General features: G+C 43.4%; 3 protein-coding genes across 3 annotated transcripts in view; 1 reads left to right on the top strand and 2 right to left on the bottom strand.

The window, feature by feature from the left end:
• sptbn5 (spectrin, beta, non-erythrocytic 5) overlaps positions 1-21,857 on the bottom strand; it is a gene marked incomplete at its 5' end in the record, with an annotated part of 72,388 nt that overhangs the window by 33,388 nt on the left and 17,143 nt on the right. The window contains 20 exons of the mRNA XM_084044535.1: positions 6,342-6,478; positions 6,803-6,892; positions 7,546-7,710; positions 8,353-8,523; positions 8,679-8,778; positions 8,958-9,097; positions 9,556-9,802; positions 9,975-10,186; positions 10,578-10,653; positions 11,376-11,633; positions 12,178-12,308; positions 13,177-13,329; positions 14,219-14,440; positions 15,332-15,474; positions 16,127-16,292; positions 17,165-17,371; positions 18,048-18,251; positions 18,646-18,799; positions 19,009-19,097; positions 19,224-19,358. Of these exons, the coding sequence (XP_083900661.1) occupies positions 6,342-6,478; positions 6,803-6,892; positions 7,546-7,710; positions 8,353-8,523; positions 8,679-8,778; positions 8,958-9,097; positions 9,556-9,802; positions 9,975-10,186; positions 10,578-10,653; positions 11,376-11,633; positions 12,178-12,308; positions 13,177-13,329; positions 14,219-14,440; positions 15,332-15,474; positions 16,127-16,292; positions 17,165-17,371; positions 18,048-18,251; positions 18,646-18,799; positions 19,009-19,097; positions 19,224-19,358 (3,200 nt within the window). The remainder of the gene's footprint in view (positions 1-6,341; positions 6,479-6,802; positions 6,893-7,545; positions 7,711-8,352; positions 8,524-8,678; positions 8,779-8,957; positions 9,098-9,555; positions 9,803-9,974; positions 10,187-10,577; positions 10,654-11,375; positions 11,634-12,177; positions 12,309-13,176; positions 13,330-14,218; positions 14,441-15,331; positions 15,475-16,126; positions 16,293-17,164; positions 17,372-18,047; positions 18,252-18,645; positions 18,800-19,008; positions 19,098-19,223; positions 19,359-21,857) is intronic.
• On the bottom strand, positions 3,200-4,120 carry LOC311036871 (putative endonuclease 4; the record flags this gene model as incomplete). The annotated part of the gene is made up of 1 exon (XM_084045882.1): positions 3,200-4,120. The coding sequence occupies one exon, from the start codon at positions 4,118-4,120 to the stop codon at positions 3,200-3,202; it is 921 nt and encodes a 306-aa protein (XP_083902008.1).
• Positions 5,074-5,751, top strand: LOC311036872 (UPF0598 protein C8orf82 homolog; the record flags this gene model as incomplete). Its single annotated transcript, XM_084045883.1, has 1 exon — positions 5,074-5,751. The coding sequence occupies one exon, from the start codon at positions 5,074-5,076 to the stop codon at positions 5,749-5,751; it is 678 nt and encodes a 225-aa protein (XP_083902009.1).

Here is a 21,857-nt window from a genome sequence, read left to right on the forward strand (position 1 = left end):
TGTAGATGCCACGGAGTCCACCGCTGTTTATGAGGTGAAGCGCATTGTTGAGGGAATTATCAAGAGAGCACCTGAGGAACAGAGGCTCTTCAAAGACGATAACCAGGAGTTACAGGACGGCAAAACTCTTAAAGACTATGGCTTCACTCAAGAGAATGCAGGACCTCATGACCCGCGTGTAGTCGGGTTGGCTTATCGCAATGAAGCCAACAAGATCCCCGTTATCGACAAATACACCAGCCCAGCGCATGATGCCTGAAGCCTCAAGGTATTCTGCCGAAAGAAACCACCAATGAAGCAAATGAAGAGGTTAGCAGTCATATGCAGTGATAGCACAGAGATGAGAGGAAGGAGCACTGGAGGAAGGGTTGGACAGGATGTTGTGGAATTAACAGCAATGAAGAAATAATGGGAAAAGGGCACCCCGGTGGCTTGCCCAATAGAGCGCATGCCATTAGGTGCATACTGTAGGTATGCCCAGCCGACCCGAGGCCCTTTGCTGCATGTTCTTTCCCATTAATCCTGTCTCCACTGTCGGTATCAAACAGATGATTGAAAAATTCCCCCTCAAAAAGAAAGAAAGAACAAATGAAAATAAATAATGGGCAGGAGGAATTTGCTGTGGAAGTGGGAGTTTGAACACATCACTAAGGTATCCCAAGGCCAACGGAAAGGCAGAAACTGCCGTCGAAATGGCAAGGCACCTACTGTATGCAAAAGCAAGTTTCAGCAAGGGATGCCTGGATGACGACCTTGCAAAATGCTGGAACACCTCAATGTTCTTTTCCCCAGTGCTTAGCGTACAATGTGGAACTCCATATTTAGAGTGGCCAAGACTCTGTGGAAGTGGGGGTTTGAACATGCGTATCACTACCTCAAGTCACCAAGAGGCTAACGGAAAGGCGGAAACTGCTGTCAGAATAACTAAGCACTACTTCAGCAAGGATGCCTGGAAAACAACCTTAAAATGGTGAAACACTCCACCAGAGTATTCTTTTTTTCCCCCGAACACAGGGCATGGATAGCAGTATGACCATGTCACTAAAGTAGAAGTACAGCATTTCTGCTTTATTCAGACTTAGTGCTTTACCCCAGTGGTTTCTCAAAGTGGGGTCCGGCGACCCCCATGGGGGTTCCAGGGGGTCCTCAGTAAAATGTGTTAATACGATTAAAATCACTTTAACCGACTTCTGCTTTTTGAAAGTAGCAGATCTACAAGCTCACAACGTGTGTGAGCTTGTAGATCTGCTTGCAGATCTGCTATTTTCCACAATTTTTTTTTTGTAAAACGTTGAATATTTTTTTATCATTCAAATAACACAAATATTGTGTAAAGGTTTAACTTCAATTTTCAGAATCACAATCTAACATTTTGATTAAACTATGCTCACAGGCACACACACATATTGTGTAAACCTGGGGGTTAAAAGGTTTGAGAACCACAGCTTTACCCATTATCAGTTACTTGAAAGGCCTTGTCTGGATCAGTGTGGAACTCCACAGGGCAAGAGCAAAAAAATAGATAAGATACACAACAGAAAGAAGAAGAGTTTTCTGGTATTTAAGAATGTATTATTACTGCCCTGGTTATTGGGTGAAATAGGTAGAAAGTACTTGGAGTGACTTTTTAAAGAAAAAAAACGTATCTATAATACCCCCTTTAGTGAATACAAATTTGAGTTTAGACTTTCATTTGTTTTATTGTTCATTGATTACTGAATGTAATTACTAGAGGCCATGCCTGTTGACCAAAGTGCTTTACAGTGAAAAGTAAAGACATAAAACAAAAACACCGTAAAACCAGAGAAAATCACAAAAATAAAACACATCTCATTAAAACTAAGAAAAACTCTTACACTGAATTAAAAGCTAGAGAGTAAAAACAGAGAGTGAGGTGGTCAGCTTAAGCCAGAAGCTTTCTGGTCCCCGTTAGAAGGTAGCGTTCTGTACCAGCTGTAGGTGATTAACCCATTTAGACCGGGAACCCCTATACGTAACTATACCTTTCAATCCGGGAACCCCTTCAAATATTTATTCAAAAATAAAAAAATAAAAATGTATGTTGCTATATACTGTAATTTTTGAATAAATATTTTTTTCTGAAAACTTAGGTCAGGATTTAGAGGGCGTTTTTAGAATTGGCCTCAGGCAGCTTTCCACCGCACCGATTTAGGGCCGACTCGGCGTCGGAAAGTGTTGGAAAGCGTTGTTCCGTTGGTTAGTGGTCCGTGAGGGGGTCCGACGGGGCCTTATCGGCCGATTCGGGCGAACCGAACATGTTCAGTTCTTTGGCCGGCTGTTTGAACCGTCGGGAAGAGGTTTGGTCAGGGCTGTCTTCGATGTTGCCAGATTGTGTGAGTGAAACCAGCAACCAGGTCTATGAAAACCTACATTCAGAGACAGAGTGAGCTCTGACCTGCGCTAGAGTGACAGCCTATAATATGACCTACGTCTGCGCTGCGCACTGAAATGATGTAATTAATGATTTGGGAGCAGGTGTATAAGATTCCAATAGTATAAACATTTTAAATGGCTTTCATATACTTTTACTATAGTTTTGCCTTATAGATCGAAATGTGCTCAGTTTTGGCTATTGTCTGGGTGTTAATTTCAATTAATTAAGTAATAATCAATACTTTTCGATTATTCGAATAACCGTTTTCAAAAATGTTGTGTACATGTCAGTGAAAAAAGAATCGCTGGGAACATCCCTATTTACAAGCGACTTTACAGCTAAATAAGCCCGAAGTTGTTTATAATAAACAGACCTGTCAACACTGGAAGCCCAGCCTGCCAGCTATAAGGCATTAGCACAACAATGGGCACATCGGCCGACAGTTTGTGCTGAACTAAATGCAAACCTTTGCCAACAGATTACCAGTTTGTTGCGGGGAGTCCAGGTCAACATGGGAAATGTTGGCAGCAGCACTAGGTCGAAACATTGTGCAAATAGCAGTGATGAAAGAGGTCAAAAGGAGGGGGTGAGGTATGTGTTCTAATGGACGCAATCTTACACAAAAGCTTTTTTTTTTGTTTCCTTTCCTTTAAACTATTATGAGAAATGAAGAGGTTAATCATGCAGCATTACAGAAAAAAAAGAAAAAAAAACACTTTTGAAAAAGGAAGCATATTCTGAAGAAAACTGTCTATGGTCCTTGGCCTTGGCCATCACATAATTATTGTGCTCATTGTATATTCATTAGTATTCGGAGTCACAGAGCGAATACAGAAGCTTAATCTGTTGTGGATATTCAAATCTTGGGCGTCCAGGGGTTTCCAGAATCATAGGGATGTTGTCCAGTCTTGGCTCGTTAACGATGTCTCGGAATGCTGCAAGCCCGATTTTCCCCTTACCGATGTCCTCGTGGCGGTCAAGGTGGCAGCCCAGCGGACCTTTGGAGTCATTGAGGTGAACGGCTTCGAGGTACTGAAGTCCCACTATCCGATCAAACTCGTCCAACACAGTCTTCACGCCGTCCACAGCAGCCAGATCATATCCTGCAGCGAAGGCATGGCAGGTATCCAGACAGACTCCTACCCTGCTCTGGTCTCTCACCCGGTCTATGATGCCCCTCAGCTCAGAGAACTTACCTCCTACAGTATGGCCTTGGCAACACATGTTCTCTAGCACTGTTACCACAGTAGGCACTTGGCGGTGGGCGTGGTTGATGGCCCCTGCGATCTTCTCCAGACATTTCTCGGTGGTGATGGTGCCTAGAGAAGAGCCGGGGTGAAAGTTGTACAGGCGGAGGGCCAGGGCATGGCACCGACCCAGCTCATCTATGAGCATGGCCTGACTTTTCTCAAACACGTCTCTTTTGGGTGATCCACAGTTCATCAGGTAGGATCCATGTGGCACAATGTGAGCTGGGTCAAACCCATGAAGTTTACATTGCTCTTGAAACTTGGCTGCTGCAGTGGTGCTCAAGGCGGGCCTCGTCCATGCCCGCTGGGAGCCCAGGAAGAGAGCAAAACTACGGCCACCAATGTCTGTGCAGGCTTGCACTGCCTTCCATATCCCATCTGAAATGCCAACATGAGCTCCAATGTATTTGTTACTCCCTCTGTCACCTCGCTCCGCCGCTTTCCTTTTGCTTGCTACTTTCTTTCTTGCAGACATGAATTAATTCTGCTAATGCTGCTGTTCTTGTAGCCTCAATGATAAATGCCTCAAAAAGCTCAAAGAAATATCACACTATCTATCCACAATCTTGTTACAGGGACTGTAATTCCACCCGGTAAATGTTGAAAACAGGAAGCCTTCATCTGCTCTATAACAACAGTCCTATGACTTCAGTACCCGTTGTCAGAGTATTTGGAGGCCACTCTATGTTGTCAGTACTATGACGACAGTACTGCAAGTCTGGGGAACAAAGAATGTTGAGAATTCATGACCTACCCGGTTATGCAATACCCGTTGTACCCATTGTCAGACTAACCGTTCTGTCTGTCTGTGTCCTTCTTATGCCCATATATGGAGATCCCTGATGTCTTCAGTATGTGCCCATATATGCCCATATGGTCAGATTTGTGGTTCTAGACAACTGGATCTCCATATACTGTATGCCTATATACATACATATACGCTCACTCACTCTCTCACTCACTCACTAGAAGGATAAAGCTGATGAAGTTGTTTGTGTGCCTAGATTATGACAATATGGACAAGACTGACGTCACAGTACTGACACAATGCAAAGCTAGAGTGCTATGACGTCACTCATATCCGTATTTGGTTAGTGCTTCTGTCATAGTACTGCCCAAATATGGAGATTACTGACATCATAGTGCTGACGTCATAGACTGGCCTCCAAATAGTCACAGGTACTGCACTAGTCAAATAAATCATAATAGGCTGGTGATGTTTTGTTTTGAATGGGAAAGTCCTTCCAGTTTGTGCGTGACACGATAACACAGGGCTCGCTCGGGTACATGTTTCTGTACTGAACAAGTGCAGCGTAAAATTAAGTGATCTGTTTACCGTGTGTGTTGCTTATCGCATCTGTAACACGATTCTTGGTTGGTTTTAGTTGTAACAGGCTCTGATCTCAGTGTGGTCCCACTCATTCAGTCATGTTGTGGCCGTCGGCTTTGGCTGTCAGCAGTGGACTCAAGGCTGTACGATGCCTGTCTAACATCAACATGACCGCTCCCAACTCCTTTCGGACCAACGTCACCTACATCCAGGGCCAGAGCCCTGAACCTCGCATCCGTGAATACTTCTATTACGTCGACCACCAAGGACAGCTGTTCCTTGACGATACCAAAGTGAAGAATTTTGTCACTTGCTTCAAAGATAAACGCTTCCTGGCCTTCCTCTTCAACCGCCTGCGTTTTAATCAGAGTGGGAGGTACCAGGAGGACTTCCCCTTCCTGTCGCTGTGTGGGCGGGAAAGGAACTTCCTGCGCTGCGATGACCGGCCCCTGGTGTTTACCCACCTGTTAGATCAGGGCTCAGGGGGGTCCGTGGGAACACTGTCCTACTGTGGGGGAGGAGAGAAGCTGTCAGTGCCATTCCGTCCAGAGAGCCTCTACATGCATCCAGCCAGTGGACGGGTGTACCACCCCTGCTCAGAGCGGGTGGGGGGCGTGGGCCTGGTGACGTCAGCCTTAGCCATGGAGCTCAGCCCCTTCTTCATTTACCCTCCGGGTCAGAGCCAATCGGGACAACCGACACACTTCCTATGGGCAGGGCAACAGCACACACTAACCAATGAGCTTGCAAGTTCCTTCCCCGGTGAAGAAGAGTAGGACTGCGGGGGGAGAGGGATGTGTGGGCTAATGTTGAAAGTGGATGGTAGCGGACGGTACTTTTATTTGAAATGAAACTTTAAATGTATGGAACAATGTTAACACACTGCTAGAGCCTTATTTTTCCTGGGGGGTGTGTGTGAGAAATATCGGATCCTCGCAGAGTTTGAAGTCGGTCTGTCCCATATATAGGCTTGTCCATATATGGGCATAGCTGTCGGATCGGCTGTAATGGACAACCGGATCTCCATATATGCCTATTTATGTGCATATCGGTCAGGTCGGTGGTTCTAGACAACCGCCTATCTGACTCACTCGGCACTCCCCCGGGTCGCCTGCGATGCGCGCGGCGAGTTTGAAGTCGATTGGTTGGAAGGTTCTCGAGATACGGTAACTACAAACATACAGACAGATGGACACACGGACATAGTACATTATAATAGGAAATGTTATTCATCTCCATATTTGGGTATAAAGAGAGAGACAGACAACACAGAGATTCCAGGAATTCTAGACAAGCTTGCCTGGCATTGCCGGGGTTGGTGCGCTGACATTGCGTCACTTCATGTTACTACTATTGGTGTACTCACAGTTTGAGGTATGTGTCTGTGTCCTGCAGTATGCGTTGTGAGTTGAAGTGGTTGGTAGCGAGGTGTTTAGCTCTGCTAACGATAGAGTTCATCTTCTCCGCTAGCTCCTTGGCCTCTTGCTCCAACTGTTCATGTTCCTGGAGAGACAAAGATTCCATGTTTAACAGCAGTCTCCATTATAATCCATAAGTCACTTTAGTATAGTTAAGAACCACTTAACTATAAAAGTCCTTTCTTTTTTGTTTTAAAGCAAAACAGGCATCCTACATAATGTTTTCATTATTGATACAGTATGAAGTTAGACTGTAGGAAGGCTGAGAGGGAGCCAATGCAGGAGAGACAGCCAGTAGTAGGAAAGCTGAGAGACAGTATTAGGAAAGCTGAGAAGGAGATAACGTAAGAGAGAAAGACAGTAGTAAAGCTGAGAGGGAGACAGCGCTGAATGCTGAGGGTCACCTCACCTTGAGCAACTGTCTGCTGGAGCGAAGATCATGACCTTTGGCGGCATTATGAAGCATTCTCTGGGTGGCTTCTGTCTTCAGTTTAGCATCCTGAGAACAGGGGAAAATTCAATTAAAAACACACCTGGGGGTTCTAACCCTTCCTTCCAGTGGTGGAAAAAGTACTCACATCCTTTACTTAAGTAAAAGTATCAATACTGCAATATAGAAATACTGTTACAGGTCAAAGTCCAGAATTGAAAATGTAGTTGAGTAAAAGTACAAAAGTATTGGCATCAAAATGTACTCAAAGTACCAAAAGTAAAAGTACTCATTATGCAGAATGTCCCATTACTTTCAAATGTATACAAATCTTTTGAAAATAGAAGATCTACAAGCTCACAATGCGTCGCATTGCGTCGCATTGTGAGCTTGTAGATCGGCCATTTTCAAATGGCCGAAATGTATATAAGGCTGAAGTGGTTAATGTATGTTTCGTAATAATAATCAAAATCTGCAAAGTAACTATAGTAACTAAGTTTTCAAATAATTGTAGTGGAGTAAAAGTACAATATTTGCCTCTGAGATGTAGTGGAGTAGAAGTAAAAGTATTGGAAGTTGGAAACACTCAAGTAAAGTACAAATACCTCACAATTGTACTTTACTTTGTACAGTACTTGTGTAAATATACTTGGTTACTTTACACCACTGCTTCCTTCCCACTTGATCTTTGGCCAGTCAGGTTAGATGTCTTGGTTAGATACCTGCAGTAGTTCCATGAGTTGCTCCTGCTGTCCAGCTTGTCTCAGCTTGTCTCCTCTTTCGGCCATCTTGTTCTGTAGTCTGTTCCATCTGCTGCTGACCTGAGAAGACTTCCTACGGATACTCTGACTGTTGTGGTGTCCTTCTGACAGCATCTCCTCTCCTAGCTGAAAGAGTAGGGCGACAGGGAAAGGGGGAGAAAAGAGAAGAAAGTGAGGGAAATGGGAGAGGAAGAGGAGTCTGATGTGGGTGTTTCATAATGTTGTAGCTTTTTAAACTGCAACTTTTAGAGCACTGGTTCTCATTGTGGGTCCGAGGACCACCAGGGGCCCAAATGGACCTTTTACGGATCAAAATAACACTGTGAATTTTAAAGTGTAGATTGGGGTCCCAGAGATAAAATCGTATCAAATGACATACTGCACTGTTTGACACATTTTTGTAAATTGAACGTAAATATTTCTTTTTTTTCCGGATTTTTTCCCCAGAGAATTTCATGCATTTTCAAAAAGAACTAACAAGGAAATTCCATAACTTAAAACAAAAACGTTTAAGAAGTAGTGAAGATAGCCAATCTACGAGCTCAAAATGCGTCACATTGCGACGCATTTTGAGCTTGTACTGTAGATCTGCTATTTTCACTAGTTTGGGTCCTGGGGAGACATCAAATTTCTCTTTTGGGTCTCGAGCTAAAAATGTTGGGAACCACTGACCTACTGCATGTCTAACTGGGGGGTCCTTGAAATTGAAAAGGTTGAGAATCAGAAGTATGTGGGGAACCTATAGGCCTACACCTTGTCTTCTCTCACCTGGTTGAGTCTGTCCAGCCACACCTGGTTGGCCAGCATCTCTCTCTCTGCTGCCTCGTGTTTCTTTAGCTTCCGCAGGATGTTGGTGGGGTCACGGTACGACTCGTCCTCCGCCACCTTCATCTTCTCTTCCATCCACAGCAACAACTCGTCAGCGTCTCGCTGGAACTCCTACCACACACACAACACACAACATAGTATACTGTCCTGTCCAACAGCTGACAACAGTTTATTAAGTCAGTTAGTTGGTTTTGTAGCAGGTGACATAACATAAAAAGTGTATGATGTTTCAACGATATGTATGGTGCTGTTGGTTAGTTTTGTACCTGGTATTTCTTGGAGGACAGCAGAAGGTTCCTCCGCTGTCTGCTGCTCTCTGACAGCTTCCTGTTTCTGTCCTGGATACTTTCACAATGTTCCTGAATACTGAAAAACAAATAAAAAGACTGACACAAACTGACACATACAGTACATACATCCACACAGCAAACACAAGGCAGAACTATGTAGTCTTAAGGTTTAAAGTTAAATAAGTAGTAAGGCAACTATAAAAAATAATACAATATTTTCTACAATATTTACAAGTCTTTGTCTGTCTGTCTTACTGTTTGGCAGCGTAGTGTTTCTTGGTGATGAGTTCCTGGCTGTGTTCAGAGAACAGGTTGATTCGCTGTTCCAGAGCCTTCAGCAGATCTTCCAGCTCCTCCTGTCTGCCCAGCAGACTGTGGACACTGTCAACTGAGTCCTAGAACACAGGAATAAACACAGATATAGTATGTAGTAAATCAATTAAGTTTCTTGTAAATTCGACTTTTCAAAGTTCACCATTTTGACCTTTAATTATATGGCCCCCATCAAGCCATTTGGGGTAATGTTGTATAAGTAAAGCACACAACTTTCAATCATTGGTGAAAATTACTTTTTACTTTGTACAATTTCTTGGGAATTTGCAAAACCGCTGCAGAAGGAGAAAAAACTGTACAAATACAGTAGGGGTTTTCAAGGGTTTGAACACCTACTGTAATGTCTATAATAAAAAGGCTCATGTACACACATTTAGTGGGCTCATATCTATTGACCACATACTGTATCTTAAACACCATGGCTGTGCAGGATTCCTACATGATGTGTCTTAGTCCTATGATCATGTTGTTTTGACAATAAGTAGACACTACCAGGCAGGCAGGCCTCAATCTTTCTTACCCCAACATCTTTGACTCTGAGCCTGGCTTCGTGTCCAGACAGCGCTGCCTCTATTCTGTCCCCTTCCTGGTTCAGCCTCTGGAACTCCACCCCCTGCTCCAACCGCCTGTTCCTACTGGCCCACATCTTCTCCAGCTTGATCCAATCGGCATTGAGCTTGTCCAAGATCTGCTGTATGTCAACGCCCCCTCTCTTCCCGGCGGAGGTCTGCTGCAGGGATTTACCCAGTCTGACCATGTCCTTCAGTCTGAGACAAGACGCATGACAGAAACATCAGGGATGGGACATCGGTAGAGATCATGGACATTAGAACAACATATGAAAAGAATGGAGATACAACCACGAGAAACGGGAGGGTGGCCTGCTAATGCGCTAATTGATTGATTGATTGATTGATTGATTTCCTCTCCTTTCCTCACCTGCTCCTCTTCTCCTCCATCTCCTGTCGTAGATCCTGGTGTTGCTCCAGCAGGTTGAGGGCGGAGCTTACATCTGTGGCTGACTCCTCCTGTAGGAGGCGGTCCTGTACTGACCCCGCCCAGAGTTGCAGGTCTTTGGTTTGCAGCTGGAAGCTGTGAAGGCGTCTGGCCTCATCCAGGTGACGCTGTTTATCACCAGCCTGCTGCTTCACCTAAACAGGAGAACAGGGGTTTTAAGCTTTTACACAGTATGTGAAAATGAACTATTTTAAATACAAATAAGAAGACACACGTGGACCTCTGCTGGTCTAGGATAAGATCCCATTAGAGCCTTCTCTCCAGTGTCTCTCCTACACTGTCTCCCTCTCAGCTTTCCTACTGTCTGTATCTCCTACACTGTCTTCCGCTCAGCTGTCCTACAGTCTGTCTCTCCCACACTGTCTCCTTCTCAGCTTTCCAACGGTCTGTCTCTCCTACACTGTCCCTCTCAGCTTTCCTACTGTCTGTCTCTCCTACACTGTCTTCTGCTCAGCTGTCCTACTGTCTGTCGACTGACGGCTCATCAAAATTGTAACCAGGTGACATGATAGAAGGCATTCTCACCTGTTTGAGCAGAGCCTCCAAACCTCTGACCTCATCCATGATGGCAGCACTCTCAGCAGGACTGCAGTCTTGCTTCCTGTCACACAGGAACACAATGACATTGATTGAGTTTATACATTTTAGAGTGGGTAGCCTTAGTGGGAATGGAACCCCATTCATCCATTGTCAGCCTTCTGATTGGTCCCTGACCGACCAACCAGCGGGCTTCTTTGGTGGGGCGAGACAGCTAGCAGCACCTACCATAAAATATAACACTACTAAGTTAGCTAAACATACGAAAAATACCCAGTTGTTGGAGGGAAAAACCCCATGTTACAGTCAAGTCGTTCGGATAGGTGGTTGTCCAGAACCGCCGATCTGACCGATATGCCCATATATAGGCATATACTGATGACATCAGAGATCTCCATATATGGGCATAAAAGGGACACAGGAAGACAGACATATACAGAACTCCATATATGGGCACAAAGGGACACAGACAGACGGGTACGAGAGTTATTGCATAACGGGGTGGGGCATGCATTCCCAATTCGTATCGTTCCCGACTTGCATCATTCCCAAGTAGATCTGTGCCCAATCGGCAGTCTAGTTAAACATCAATACGGGGCAACTGAAAAACACGTCTTTTCATTGGTAGCGGATGGAGAGGGGACATTTGTCCAAACTAGCAATAGCTCTCAATGGGCGTGGAAGAGGGCCGGGACCACAGTTGGGACTTGACAATGGGTGAATTGAGCAACACAGGGAATAATGCCACTTAATTAAACAGTTGAAACCGCCATTATTGAGCCGTACATCTTGGCAACATTCTTCAGGTAGGCTATCTTCCCCTCCAGAGTCTGGATGTCCCTGTGGGCCTGAGCCAGGCTCTTCTCCTCCATCAGGAGGCTGGAGGTGGTGGGAGTGAAGCCCATGTCGGTGGTGTCTAGCTGGTCTATCTGTCCCTGGAGTTGGCCTCTGGCCTCCTCACAGCTCTGGAGGAAGGAGTGAACATCAGCTGTACTCAACAGCTCATGACCCTTCTCGTCCTTCAACCTCTGGACACGATCCCACCTGAAAAATAATCAATTCACCTTTATTAATGTTATATATTTATTCATGCTATTCATCACATCCTCCTTTTTTTCTTCATAAAAAAACGTCTGTATTCATTACATTCCTGTTTATTATGCTGAAGTTATTTAACATTTACATTTTCAGGTGATTGTTAAAAATAAAATGCAAATACCTTACATTTTTTATGTTGTTTGTATGTTATGTTTTTATTTGTATTATTACACAATAAATATGATTTCAATAATTCATCACATGTTTTATTTGTTTTTATTTTTTCTATGTTAAAATGTAACTGAATCGTCCGTCCGTCCGTCCGTCCGTCCGTCCGTCCGTCCGTCCGTCCGTCCGTCCGTCCGTCTGTCTGTCTTATGCATGAGACCTGAACCTGCATCTCTTTCACCTTCTGTTACTGCCCGTGACCTGATTGTCTCCTGTCTCTCGGTCTGTCGGTTCTGTCTTAACTGAGTGAGATCTGCATCTCTAACCAACAGCATGTCTCACTATCCCACCTGAGAACCACCTGAAACTGTCTCCATCGTACCTGAGTGAGACCTGTCTCTCTCTCGCTTGTATCTCTTTCTGTTTGCTGTGGCGGCTCTTCACCAACTCCTCTGCCAATTTGATGATGTCATCCAGCTGGGCCCGTCCACTTGCCAACTCAGTCAGGAAGTTCTGGAGCGCAGAGGCAAAATCAGTGTAAGAATGTTTGTGAACAGTCACAAAGTTTATCTTTGTGACAGTTTCAGGAACATATAGTGTCTGCTTCTCACACATGTATGTAGTTCTGGCATCAGAACATCCCAATACTAAGCTGTCCTGTTGTTATGCATCATACTATAATTCTAGTAACCTCTGTCCGTTTGTAGTGGGAGTAGGTGAAGCTACCCGGTTCTCCTCAGTGGCTGGACCAATTGCTCTGATTTTGCACACAGCCATCGACCATTACCATCTGAACTTAACTGTGAAGCCCGTTTTTCAATTTCATCAAATCTCAGCTTCTTATTAGCGCTTTTGTGTCAAAGAATGTCGCCATGGTTACGGGGCTGCCCAGCTATGGGACGAACTGCCTCCCGGGTTGCCAGATCATGTGCGCATATCCCCCCACGGATGCGTCGACCGGGTATGGTCTAGTAATTATAAACACATTTATAACGACTGATATGAAGCATCATAAGTGCATTATAATGCATTATGATGCATTGTAATGAACTATAAATGTGATTATAATGCATTATAGGCACAACCTTTAAGTAAAGTGGTACCTGGTAGTTATAATGTGCTGTTCCACTGAAATTATAATGCATTATCTTATAAATTATATAAGTATTAGTCATAATACTTCATAAACCTTGTTATAAGTTGTTATACATAATAATAAACATTCATAACAAGTGTTAAAATGCCTTATAAGTAGTACATTATAATGCCTTATAAATGTGGTTATAATGCATTATAGACCCAACCTTAATATAAAGTCTTACCCAGTAGGTTTTCTCTTTCATTTGTTGGAATGTTTTAGAAAATAAGTGGATTTTTGTACCTCGTACTTGGCCTGTACCACTCCTATGTTGTCAGGGGTAGTTTTGAAGGTGTGCAAGATGTTCTCCTTGTCTTCAATCCAGGATTCAAACTCGTGACAGCTGTTATAGAAGCGATGCAAACGCACCATCTCCTCCAGAGTTCTCCTCTTAGTCTGAAGACACAATACACCATTATTAATCTGTTAATATATTTTCCTAATTCTTTGAATTAGCTTAAGTTTAGTTTAAGTAAATTTCTTTGTTCCAATAAAAATGTAGTTAAAAAAAAACAAAAAGTTTAGTTTAAGTATGCGTAATGAGCCTTAATGAGCTGTAATGACAATTTACAATTTAGGCATTTAGCAGACGCTCTTTATCCAGAGCGACTTACAGTAAGCAAGGTAAACACATACATCAAATGCAGAGAGACAGTGTAGTGCCTCAGTAAACTAGGAACGTTGGTAAATCAAGAACCTAGCATTAGTCTCTAAGCAATATAATATAAAAAATAATAATCTGCACATTGAAACTATAGAAACTATATGATGCCAGGTAAACAAATTAACCTTGCCTTCAAAGGCTCATTAAGATTCGGATACTGATCAGTATAGAGTACCCTAAGTCCTAACGTCACTCCCACTACCCCTGGGTCACGGCGTTATTTGTTGTATTGGAATTCCCATAGGCACATCTTATATCGCGTCATATAAGAACTGTGCTCCAAAAATAAACAAACCACCCCGCCGATTTTGTCAGGTATGACTCTGTGTCTTTTATGATATTGAGTTACATTTGATAACGTCTGTGTTTGGAGAAAAAAAAGTCTTACTCTTTGGATACATTTTTACTTTTTCATTAGTAAAATCGCTGGGGTGGTTTGTTTATTTTTAGCTCTTATATGACACGATCTAAGATTAAGACAAAAATAACGCTGTTACCCAGGGGAATAGTGCTCTCTAGCGGCACTGATGTCAGACTTCGGTGCTCTGTAATTTAATATAAAGAATAAATTGATATAAAATGAATTCTAATATGACTAAACAACATTTACACTCTTCTCACCTTAACTAGATTGTATAGGGAGTTGTAGTCCTGATCCAGAGCGGCCTGTGTAGTTTCTATGGTGTCTCTCTGGTAGTGGAGGTCTGGCAGCCACGTGGTCTGGATCTCTGCTGTTCCACGACGCATCGACCGTCTACGCCTCGGGCGACTCAGCTTCCTGGTTGGGCTCTCTGCCACACCGGTGTTGGAGACAGGGGAGGCAGGGGAGGCAGGGGAGGGAGCCTATTCAGAGTGAATGGTTTTAGTTTGGGCATTGCGATATGTTTATAAATGTCAGCTGCAGCAGCTATTGAAAACTATTGAAAAATAACTTTTTATTTTCTTTTCCCTGCAGTTTATCCATTGCTAATTGCCCCATGCACACTGCGGAGTTGACAGCTGCTTCTTTTCACCTGACAGTGAGGAGTTTCACTAGCCTGGTAACCCATCCGGGTCGCGTGAATTCACATTTTCATGTGACTTCTGCAGACCGGTCTGGCCCCAAGCTGGGTGGGCGTTTTGCATAAACCAAAAACATGGAAGAGCCAATTAGCGTCTGTCAATCACAGGGCCCTGAGTGCAGACGCTGACTGGCTCTTCCACTTTTTGGTTCATGCAAAACTCCCACCCAGCGCTTAGGGCCAGACCGGTCTGCAGAAGACACATGATGTGAAAAGTGGATATAACTTGATAAATTGCTTTTGTGTTGTCCCTGTCAAATAAACATATAAATAAAATATATGTTTGTCAATTCATTTTCTCCATCAAGGCTTGAAAGACCCAAAACAAATAAGATAAGGGTGTTTACATGACCATTTCAATGATCAGAGTATTGCCTTAATTGGGTAAGATCAGCATATCGGCTCTGTCGGGTGGAAACCTCACATTGGTTACTTGGTTGGTTACTACACAACTGTTACTTTTCAGGATTCAAATAAAAAAAAAGCAAAAGTAGCAGATCGACAGCTCAAAACACATAGCTTCGCGCCATATTTCGAGCTTGTAGATCTGCTACTTTTCATGCTTTTGTGTGTCGCTGTAGTATGAGAGGTTTCTGCTCGACAGCAACAATATTAGCGTGCATGCAAAACATAGTAAAGTTTCTATTGAGTGGAAGTTTGTCTACATAACGACCTGTACTGCAGCAGGTAGCATGTTGAGGTAAGTGCTGGGGATGGCTTGCTGGTGTCCTCTTCCATCTCTGGCCAGGACTTTGTCTCCATCCTGCTCTGTAGAGATGATGCTCACTATCTCGTTACGCTCCCAGGGAACCTCACCTGGAGGAAGGAACCAAGGGGCTGTTCATCAGTGGTGGAAGAAGTACTCACATTGTGTACTTAAGTACACACAATGTAGAAATACTCTGCTACAAATAAAAGTCCGGTATCCAAAATGTACTTACTAAAAGTACAAAGGTATTCGCATCAAAATATACATACGATTTGAAAGTAAAAGTACTCATTTTGCAGAAAGTCCCATTTCACAAGTTTCCAAATGCTTTGAAAATAGCATATCTACAAATCTACAAGCTCACAACGCGTCGTATCTCGACGTGTTGTGAGCTTGTAGATCGCCTATTTTATCTAAATATTCGTACTGTATACCTTCATAAGCTATTTTATAAAAATATTCTATTTTTGAATTCATATTGAATTGTAGTGTTACAGTGTACATGGATGTTCTTTGTATTTTCTTCATTGCAAACAATGTGGATCTCAGGATCCACTTGGGAACCGCATGGTTCCAAATGTGAATCTCTTTCATGTGGCCAGCCTGTGACGTTAGTCATCTATGACATATCTATGACGTACTGTATGACTCCAAATTTGGGCAAGGTTTCAGCCAGATCAGAGAAACATATATTATTATTATTATTATTATGAATAATTAAAGAGATATAGTGTGGAGAAAAGGGAGGTAAAGCTGTACCTTTGTTGTATCTGAAGCGGACTTTAGCTTTGACCTCCTGGCTCTGAATGGAGGAAGTCACACCTTTTGCCCTGCTCTTGGCTCTGGGTGATGTCACTGCTCCTGGTCCCTCCTCCTCACCAGAGGAGTCACTGTATTGGGCCATCTTACTCTGCTGAGCCTCAGCCTACACCAGAAGAGGGAAACAGAAAAGGCACTTCACTTATACAAGGATTATGACAAAATACTTATGTTTACATCTGGTTGGTTATCTGTTAGATTTCCCATCCATCTAGCTGTCTGGATCTGTATGTCTCGTCTGTATGTCTGTGGAGGCCTGGCTCTTAACCACTTGAACCCCTAGCACCCCTATTCTGGGGGGGAACAGAAGCAAAGAGGCAACAAAGAAAGGAGAGATCCACCATCAAAAACTACCATTCCTACTAAATGCTACCACTGCAACAGAACCTGTAGGATTGAACTCTAGCCACCTGACGATCCACCAACAGGACAATCATACTGTGCTTGATTTTTGAGTGATCACCATTGATGATGATGATCATGCCTGTCTGTGTGTCTAATTGTCTAACAGTCTGAATGTCTGACTGTGTTTCCGTCCCCGTATAAAGCTGATTCTGAATTCTGATTCTGTCCATTTATTTCACTCTCTGTGTGTGTGTGTGTGTGTGTGTGTGTGTGTGTGTGTGTGTGTGTGTGTGTGTGTGTGTGTGTGTGTGTGTGTGTGTGTGTGTGTGTGTGTGTGTGTGTGTGTGTGTGTGTGTGTGTGTGTGTGTGTGTGTGTGTGTGTGCGCGTGTGTGTGCGCGTCTGTCTGTCTGTCTGTCTGTCTGTCTGTCTGTCTGTCTGCCTAATAGTACAGGTACAGTATGTGTATTGTATTGTATTGTATTGTATTGTATTGTATTGTATTGTATTGTATTGTATTGTATTGTATAAGACCAGGTACACCAGGTGAATGTCAGTAACTACTTTACAGTAGCTGGTATAATAGAAAACGAGCCTGGGTTCCCAGAACCACTGATCTAGAGGCCAGTACTCACAGTAAGAGGAGCTAGTTGTGCAGCGCTCCTGGCCTGCTCTGCCAGCCGTTTTATCTCACTGGCGTAGGCTGCCATCTCCTTCTCCAACCGCAGGTGGCGCTGAAGCAGGGCTGCTGTGCTCGATTCATCTTTCCCATGATCTTCGCTGGTCAGCAGGGGCTTCCTGTCCCCCAGCCAGGAGTTAGCTTCTGTCACATCAGCGAAATACTGGGCAGGAAAGATGATATTTAAGAATGAAGTTTCATAACATGTTTGATGGTAGTATACTGTAGTTTACGATTTACAATTTAGGCATTTAGCAGACGGTTTGTATCCAGAGCGACTTACAGTAAGCAAGGTAAACACATAGATCAAATGTATAGAGACAGTGTAGTGCCTCAGTAATCTAGGATCACAGGTAAACCAAAACCTAGCATCAGTTGATATTATGATAGCATAATATCAAAAAAGAAATAATCTAATGTGTTTGATGGTATTACTGTAGCGTAATACTAACATGTTTGATGGTATTAGACTGTAAATTCATATTAACATGTTTGATGGTATTAGACTGTAAATTCATATTAACATGTTTGATGGTATTAGTCTCTAGTTTAACCACTTAAACCCTCTAGTCATAGTGAAACAGACTTGAGTTACTGTACTACAGTACTCGGACCACATCTTTCCATCTACACCAAATCTCTTCGCCAAAGTAGCTGTATTTGAGCTTGTAGATCTGCTATTAATGTTCCCCCCCAGAATAGGCATGCTGGGGCTCAAGTGGTTAATACTAACATGTTTGATGGTATTAGACTGTAGTTATACTAACCTGTTGGTATTAGATTGCAGTTTAATAATAACTTGTTTGACAGTATTAATTAGACTGAAGTTTAACACTCACCTGTTTGATAGTGTTAGCAGCATGTAGTTTGTTGCGACGGGCCACAACCTCATCTCTCAGGTGGTTCCACTGTTTCTTCAGGGTTTTGACCCACTTCTGTACCGCCCGCTGACCCACCTGATCCTGCTTAGAACCCAGATCCTGACCTCGACCCACAACGCCCTGAAACACAGCTTCCTGGGACTGGATCTCTGCCTCCAGAACCTGGGAAGAGAACCAGGCCATTTAAAATATACTATCTTTTTCTTAGTTTTTCAAACATTACAACACAACTTTCAGACATTCTTTCTGTCGCTAGACTTTTCTTATCAGGTCTTTGTGCAACAAACCCATGTTTGCTTGGAAACTCTTGTTTTTACATTGCCTCTATATGCAACTTTTGTTCTGATGCATTGTGGGGGTCGGTTGGTGGGTGCTTGAAGCTCACTTTGGACCAAACTGTATTTATTATACAAATAAAGCTTTATTGTCATCATCTATCCCAAGTGAACAATTTTAATGAGCATTTATGGGTCTAACATTGTGTTAATTAATGAAGGGAGAGAATGACCCAGAAAGAATGTGTACATTTGTGCACTTGTGCTTGTGTGAGTCTGACCTTGTGTTTATGTAAGGCCAGTGTAATTTGGCTGAGGTCTCTCCCCAGGCCTGCCGTCTGCAACCTCAGCCACCTCTCATACACCCAGGCCTCCAGCTCCTCACACTCCTGGAGAAACTCAAACAGCCTCAACTGGCCCTCCAACTGTCTCCTCCTGCACAGCAGAGGAGAAGAGGAGGATGGAGGGAGAAGAGAGAGAAAAAGAGGGGGCGACATATGAAAGGGAAGATATGGAGGAAGAGAAGATGAGACAGAGATGAAAAGAAGAGCATGAGGGATGAGATGAGATCAAGATGAGATGAGATGATCAGGTAGTGAGTGATAATGGATTGATGGTGAATAATATTGTGGCTGGTAGAGAACCTGTTGATGCTGAGGGAGACCAGAGCTTGGTATTGAGCATTCAGGGCTTTCACTCTGGTTTGAACCTGCTGGCCCTCCCTGGCCTTCCCCTGGAACAAACACTTATAGTTTAGTTTGGCTAAATCAGATATACTAGCTTATTATGATAAAATGCAGACTTTTGAAAAACGAATGAAGGTGCTTGGATCCCTGTGATGTGTGTAAGTGTCCAGTACCTTGCTGGTGGTGTTGCTGAGGGCTGTGATGGTCTCTCCATGTGCAGAGATCTGAGCTTCCAGCAGGTCTTGTCTCTGGAGCAGAGACTCTACCTCCGCTAGCTGTTTGCCCTGCTCTGTAGAGCTAGCCTGGACCTGGAAACAGATAATAGGAGTGGAAAATGCATTACCTTTGGCTTCACTGTTGTAGAAATAAAATCAATCAAGGCCAACATAACAAACGGCACACAGCCATGCACACACACATGGTTGAAACACTGTTCAGTGGGCGCAGCACCAGGGGTCAGGGTTGTAAATCCCAGCCAGAGTTCTAGACCATGTAGGGAGACCAAATGTTGTGGTCTTATTCTGTATGCCAGACATGTCATAAAGTTGGAATGTCCTATTTCCTTCAAGGAATAATGCAATGGAAAGGCCATTTAAGATGGAAAGTCAGGCAAGATTGCTCAACCATGACATCTCCTGAGATTTAGTTGTTGACATACAGTGACGTTTGCAAAGTAGATATTGTTCGGTAATAGAGAGCCATAGTTCAACATTCTGACTTGTCTTGGATGCACCGTTGACTCGCTCACAGTTATGTGTGTCTCCTGCCCTACTAGTCCTTGGGCCAGACGAGATATCGCTACCACAAAGTTGGCAAAACCTTACCTATACTAAATTGTTTTTTGGGCCAATATAAGTAAATAAAAATATGATAGACTTTCCATAGGAGCAGCTTTTTATATGTTTTGACATGTTGTTATTTTTCTCTATAGGCGGATTTTCATTCATAGCCAACAACATATTAAAAGTTATATAACACACTTTTTGGACATCACACTGCTCCTTTTTTTTATAAATTAAACAAACCTGTGTCCAATTAAAGTAGTTGATGAAGTGGGTGTGGCCTATTTGGTGGTGGAGCAGTTTTTTCAGGAATCAAAGCTGAAGTAGTAGAGGCCCTAGGAGGGGTCCACGCGCGACTGCTTATTTTTTTTTCTAGTTTTGATTTTTGGCATCCATAGGACCTCTAATATTGGGATTTTGATGATCCCAAGAAAAGAAGTGGTCCCAAGTGTGTTTTTTTCAATGTTTTATTAACCCTATGAGACCTGCGGGATGGCTGGCTGGAACGCCGGCGAGACTGTCTTTCGGAGACTGTGGAACACTCAAATTTAGACGTAGCCCAAAGATAGAGATAACATTTGATTCCAGACAACCTCAGGTTTCCAATGGGACCAACCTTGTCATGCTACCTTGTCGGGAAGGGGGCTAAATACCTAATGATTCAAAGTTAAGACAACATTTTGGCGAGGGAAAAACGACCATCACCATTTTCCAAATGGTCCCTTGAGCTGTCACCTCAATATATGTGAATGAAAATGGGTTACATGGATACCTACAAGCCTCTCCTGTACAGACATGCCAAATGTATGCCTATCTCATGCAGTTCTGGGCAAGAACCATGCAGTGTTTTGCATGCAGTACAAATATGTAATTTCTGCCTATTGTAAAAAGGAGACCACTTCTAGGAGAGGAGACTGCATCTATAGCTGTATGAGACCACTGTACTGTATCTAGAAACCACTGTACTGTATCTAGACCACCCCACTGTATCTATTGCTATATGAGACCACTTTAATGTATCTAGAGACCACTGTATTGTGTATATATACCACCGCACTGTATCTATTGCTATATGAGACCACTTAACTGCATATATGAGACCACTGTATTGCATCTAGACCACTGTGCTGCATCTATATCCCACTGTACTGAATCTATAAACCACTGTGCTGCATCCAATCCCACTGCACTGAATCTATAAACTACTGTACTGCATGTATAGACCATTGTACTGCATTTATAGACCACATACATTGACCACTGTACTGTATCTATAGACCACTATACTGCATCTCAACTCAACACAGCTTTAAACATGTATATATAAAGCACATTTAACATGACTATGTCGCCACAAAGGCTCGGTAGATGCAGTACAGTGATCTACAGATGCAGTAGAGTGGTCTACAGATGCAGTACAGTGATCTACAGATGCACTAGAGTGATCTACAGATGCAGTAGAGTGATCTACAGATGCAGTAGAGTGGTCTACAGATGCACTACAGTGGTCTACAGATGCAGTAGAGTGGTCTACAGATGCAGTAGAGGGGTCTACAGATGCACTAGAGTGGTCTACAGATGCAGTAGAGGGGTCTACAGATGCACTACAGTGGTCTACAGATGCAGTAGAGTGGTCTACAGATGCAGTAGAGGGGTCTACAGATGCAGTAGAGTGGTCTACAGATGCACTACAGTGGTCTACAGATGCAGTAGAGTGGTCTACAGATGCAGTAGAGGGGTCTACAGATGCAGTAGAGTGGTCTACAGATGCAGTAGAGTGGTCTACAGATGCAGTATAGGGGTCTACAGATGCAGTAGAGGGGTCTACAGATGCAGTAGAGTGGTCTACAGATGCAGTAGAGGGGTCTACAGATGCAGTAGAGTGGTCTACAGATGCACTACAGTGGTCTACAGATGCAGTATAGGGGTCTACAGATGCAGTATAGGGGTCTACAGATGCAGTAGAGGGGTCTACAGATGCAGTATAGGGGTCTACAGATGCAGTAGAGGGGTCTACAGATGCAG

Source organism: Gymnoscopelus microlampas, assembly GCF_963454915.1.
Source record: "Gymnoscopelus microlampas genome assembly, chromosome: 20".
Classification (NCBI taxonomy): Eukaryota; Metazoa; Chordata; class Actinopteri; order Myctophiformes; family Myctophidae; genus Gymnoscopelus; species Gymnoscopelus microlampas.